The 5272-nt window shown below is 37.7% G+C and overlaps 1 protein-coding gene across 1 annotated transcript; it reads left to right on the top strand.

The window, feature by feature from the left end:
- The first annotated feature begins 1560 nt into the window (after positions 1-1560).
- On the top strand, positions 1561-5030 carry LOC140887135 (probable auxin efflux carrier component 1b). Its single transcript, XM_073294194.1, has 5 exons — positions 1561-3083; positions 3563-3833; positions 4058-4143; positions 4242-4476; positions 4578-5030. Exons 1-5 carry the CDS (start codon positions 1961-1963, stop codon positions 4642-4644), a joined length of 1782 nt encoding a protein of 593 aa, XP_073150295.1. The 5' UTR covers positions 1561-1960; the 3' UTR covers positions 4645-5030.
- The last annotated feature ends 242 nt before the right edge of the window (positions 5031-5272 follow it).

The following is a 5272-nucleotide window of genomic DNA, read 5'->3' as shown; positions in this document are numbered from 1 at the left end:
TAGTTCGAGGTAAGAATTAAGTAATACCAGCTTAACTGCAAGACTTGATTCTGGGAAGAAGCTCAACTTGCAAATATGTTAGTCTACATTTTACAAAAAAAAAAAATCACACAAAATTTTGAGATGTTACCCTTAGATTATTTTCCAAAAATGTATTCGGAGATGAATATTTTTCGGGTTATGTGAAGTCCATACTTTTTAAGTAAACTCACATTTGAAAATAAACATCCATCTTTCGATGAAACGTTAAGATATTACCATACGGTAACATTAAATTTCCCAACAAACGGAGTCTGGAGAGAAAAGAAAAACCGAGATCCTCATTACATCATTCTAAACATCATCTAAATATAAATATTTGTCGACGGATGTAAAATCTATTGGTTTTTCAATCAATCGAATATATATTATTAAATATTATCCCTTAGATACACTCTTAAACTAAAATCATGGAAATAAGTCGAAATTTTATCGAGAAGAGAAAGCGAGTGACAATATATATTGAATAGGCCCCCATCCAAGAAAATCCCCTGTCCGTCAATGGTTTTTTTTTTAAAGGACAAAATATATTTATAATGTACGTGGTACCATAAAGGCAACCTAAATGATGAAAAATAAAACATAAATAAATGACAGGAAAGTGGAGAGAATCTTTCGTGTATTGCTCCTTTCTCAAACACACTCCCTTAGCAGCCTTCTCCTCTTCTCATGTTTCCTTTCTTTGTCTTTTATCGCTTCTCCTTTCCCTTTCTTCTTCATGCTCTTCCCTGCTTTCCCTTTCATGGATAATGAAATTTTAGTCATATACTCCCCGTTTTATGCCTCTTTTCTTTTATCACTAAATTTTATTAACTTTCATGTACTATAGATTATGATGTCTCACGGACGACTTACTTACGTTGCATCAAGATCTTTAAGTTTGAGACTTGATATCTAATTCGAGATCCAATTAATTATGACAAACTCAACTCTTTCACCAAAAGAAAATTAAGGCTGGTAGTCCACAAGTATGACAATTTTATTTTTAATCAATAATACTTTGTTTCGAAGGATAAGTGAAGAATAATAATTCTTTGTTTATATATCTAATAAAGTTTTTGAACTTGAAAAAGTTTATTGCGGGTTTTATGGCCTTCATTGGCTGTAGCTCACTTACTTTAACCCAAACAAATGGTAAACTTCATTAGGTACTTCTATATACTTTATTGCATAATTTGTTTCATTCCAATAAATGCATTGGAACCGTACTTGAATTCACACTAGCAACCTATCACTTTTTTAGTATATAGATGAAATAGCTTCACATGTTGTTTCGAGTGCTCGTCGAAAGCAGCACTTGCGGGTTTTATCATATTATAAAAAAAAATTAAAAATGATGACATAATTAAGAGGTTAAGCATATATTTTTCAAGGAAAAAGATATTTACATACATAAAAGTGGTTGCATTTAATTATTCAATATGATAATAATAATAGTGTGCCTAATTATTATTTTACACACGCTATGATGCTAGTTAGTACTGCTTCTGCATGCATAAATGTGTCTGAAATGTGTAAGAGTTGGCCTCTTTCTTTCGCTTTTCCATCAAAAGACTGAAAAAAAGGCTTCCCAAAAGACCTCTGCTTTTATTTTCTTTGTCTGCCATTAAATTATTTCACATCGCCTCTCTGTCCCTCTCTCCCAAACTGAGCCAGAAAATCTGGTCACACAACCGTTTTCTTGATCCCCATCATTCCATTTTCTATCATAAAACCATTCAAAGGACCAAGCTGAGCTCTAGTTTCTGCTGCTCCATTTTCCTTATTCATTGCTGTTTCTAAATCTTCAAGTGCTTGTCTTGAGAAAAACAGAGAAGGGTTTTGCAACTTCTGGGATAAAGATCCAATCTTGATAGTTTTTTTTAAAAAAAAAAAATCATTTTTACGCCAACCCTTTTGGTAAAAAAAAAATTGGGGAAAAATGATCAGCATCACGGACCTCTACCATGTTCTTACTGCTGTGGTTCCCCTCTATGTGGCCATGATCTTGGCTTACGGTTCGGTGAAATGGTGGAAAATCTTCACGCCGGACCAGTGTTCGGGAATCAACAGATTTGTGGCGCTGTTCGCGGTCCCGCTTCTCTCTTTTCACTTCATCGCCTCCAACAACCCTTATGAAATGAACTACAGATTCATTGCCGCGGACTCTCTGCAGAAAATAATAGTACTCTCTGTTCTTGCCGTATGGTCGAGAGCCAGCGCCAGAGGCTGCTTGGAGTGGTCTATTACTCTCTTTTCAGTCTCCACGCTGCCTAACACTCTCGTAATGGGAATCCCTCTGTTGAAGGGAATGTATGGTGATTTCTCAGGGAGTTTAATGGTTCAAATCGTTGTGCTACAGTGCATAATCTGGTACACTCTGATGCTGTTTCTGTTCGAGTACAGAGGAGCAAGAATGCTCATTTCAGAGCAGTTTCCCGACACTGCGGGCTCCATTATTTCGTTCAGAGTTGATTCTGATATCATTTCTTTGGATGGGAAAGAGCCCCTGCAGACTGAGGCAGAGGTTGGAGAAGATGGGAAGATTCATGTTACTGTGAGGAAATCAACGAGTTCGAGATCAGATATCTTTTCAAGGAGATCCCACGGTGGCCCACATTCCGGTCTTTCTTTAACTCCAAGACCCTCTAACTTAACCAATGCAGAGATTTACTCTCTGCAATCTTCAAGAAATCCCACTCCTAGGGGTTCAAGTTTTAATCACACTGATTTTTACTCGATGGTGAATGGTAAGAATACTAGTCCGAGGCAATCAAATTTTGGGAACTTGGGTGGTTTTGACGAGGAGAGTGGACATGTGAATCAAGGTAAGAGTAATGGGGCGTATCCTGCTCCTGCCAGCGCCGGAATATTCTCTCCGGCGGCGGCAGGAGGTGGAGGAAAGAAGAAGGCTAATGGGGCTGAGGGTGGCGGCGGCGGTGGTGGTAAAGATCTTCACATGTTCGTGTGGAGTTCAAGTGCTTCACCAGTTTCTGAAGGAGGAATTCATGTTTTCAGAGGAGGTGATTATGGAAACGAACTTAACGTTGGAGCTCATCCCAAAGGTATAATTTTTTTTGTTTTTTTAAATAAAGTATTTGGACCCTTTTGTTTTCTTGGTCAGACTACTACAGTTGAATCTTAAGTTGTGTTGATTGTTTGATTTAATTTCTTGGATTTTGAAAATGAAATTTAATGCTTGTTGTTGGAACTATGTTGAGTACATTTTTTTAATGCAACTGCTTTTGTCATTTAGGGAGACATGCTCTTGTATTTCTATTTCTATTATTAGCTTGTGGTTGTATTTTTCCTAATGAGTTTCCTTCTAGGATGGGCTTTCTGTTCTTTGTTTGTCAACAAACTGCAACATCCCTCAAATTTTGGTTTCTTTGTCATCTATTGACTATTATCACGTGCTAGTTGCTTCCATTAATTGTTATATCATAATTTTTTGTTGTGATTTAATGAAAATCAACTGCAGATAAGCCTTTACCGACCTAGTTTTTATCGACCCGTTTTGATGTGCGTGTTTGATGATGTATAGATTATGACGATTTCGGCCGCGATGAATTTAGTTTTGGGAACAAACGTGGTCCAAATGGTGCTGATCGTGAAGGGCCTGTTCTTTCCAAGCTTGGTTCGAGCTCCACTGTTGAGCTTAACCCAAAGACAATTGTGGATGCAAAGCAGACTACAATGCCGCCAGCCAATGTGATGACAAGGCTCATACTCATCATGGTTTGGCGAAAGCTCATTCGGAATCCCAACACATATTCGAGCCTCTTTGGCCTCTCTTGGTCTTTGGTCTCATTCAAGTATATGCACTAAAATCCTTTGTTTATGATGGTGAAGCCAGATTTACTTTTCGGGATAAGCAAAATCATAATTTGGCACAATATACTTGTATTCATATAAACCTATATTGGCTGAATTATGATCACTGGTCCGGCTACCCCTTCCCCCTCTGGCGAAGCCATTGGTTTTTACATACTCTTGTTGTAGTTGGCAAACACATTAAAAAAGTTAGTACTTCTTGCAGGTGGCACGTCGAGATGCCAGCTATAATTGCCAAGTCGATCTCCATTTTATCTGATGCTGGTCTTGGAATGGCAATGTTCAGTCTTGGTATGTTACAGCGAGCACTCGTATATGCATTGTTTTTTCGTTCAACTAGATTGTTCATGATAAAAGACTAAAGTACTCATGTAAAATGGGATTTCTAGGATTGTTCATGGCATTGCAGCCAAGAATGATTGCTTGTGGCAAATCGGTTGCTGCCTTTTCGATGGCAATTCGGTTCCTGACAGGGCCGGCGGTTATGGCTGCTGCTTCGATTGCTGTTGGCCTGCGAGGCGTATTGCTGCACATTGCAATTGTTCAGGCAGCTCTTCCTCAAGGGATCGTTCCCTTCGTTTTCGCCAAGGAATACAATGTCCATCCAGACATATTGAGCACAGGGTCGGTAGAAATGATACACTTGTTCACAAGATTAGCTAATGTGCATCCATTATCAAACAATTGAGGAGATGTCTAACACATCTGCATTGCAAATGTTACAGGGTCATATTCGGGATGTTAATCGCCCTCCCGATCACTCTGGTCTACTACATCTTGCTGGGACTCTGAAGCAGCGGCGTCAACGATAATCTAAAGCATGAGAGAGCTAACCCTTTCCTCTGCGCTATTTTTTCCGGGATTCTAACTCAAAAGTATCAGCAATCTCGCAGAAAAGTAAATCTAAAGAGACCATGCAACAGTCTTCGACCAAATTCCCATGTTGGTTTAAAACAAGAATGAAAATTTATGAAAAAAAAGAAATTTAAAAAGACGAAAGAACGAACGGCTAGTGCTCTAGTAATATATAGTTCTTGCAGTAGGATTTTGTTGTTTGTTGTTATTATTTATTGTTATTTTGGTCTCAATTTGCCTCCATCGATATCCTTGTGCCCTTTATTTACTTTTTGTTCCTTTTTTCAGGAAGAAAAGTGAAGCTTGTTTCTTGTGTTAAGATCCCAACATATTAGTCCCTTTTTCTTGAAAGATGCATGAGAGTCAAAACATTTTCACCTAACAAGAATGTGATATTTTCCATTGAGCGTGCCATAATAAAATTCTTTCACTTTTAGGCAGTCACTTTTGGCAAATATTTTTTGGAATCTTATACCCCAAAATCTTTTGAATCAAATAATTTCTACACTAATTAACCTTTAATAAAAAGAAATCTTATATGTACAATAAGAGTTATAAATCGAGT

This window comes from Henckelia pumila, chromosome 3, assembly GCF_033568475.1.
Source record: "Henckelia pumila isolate YLH828 chromosome 3, ASM3356847v2, whole genome shotgun sequence".
Taxonomy (NCBI): Eukaryota; Viridiplantae; Streptophyta; class Magnoliopsida; order Lamiales; family Gesneriaceae; genus Henckelia; species Henckelia pumila.
This window is presented reverse-complemented; position numbering and strand designations above follow the sequence as displayed.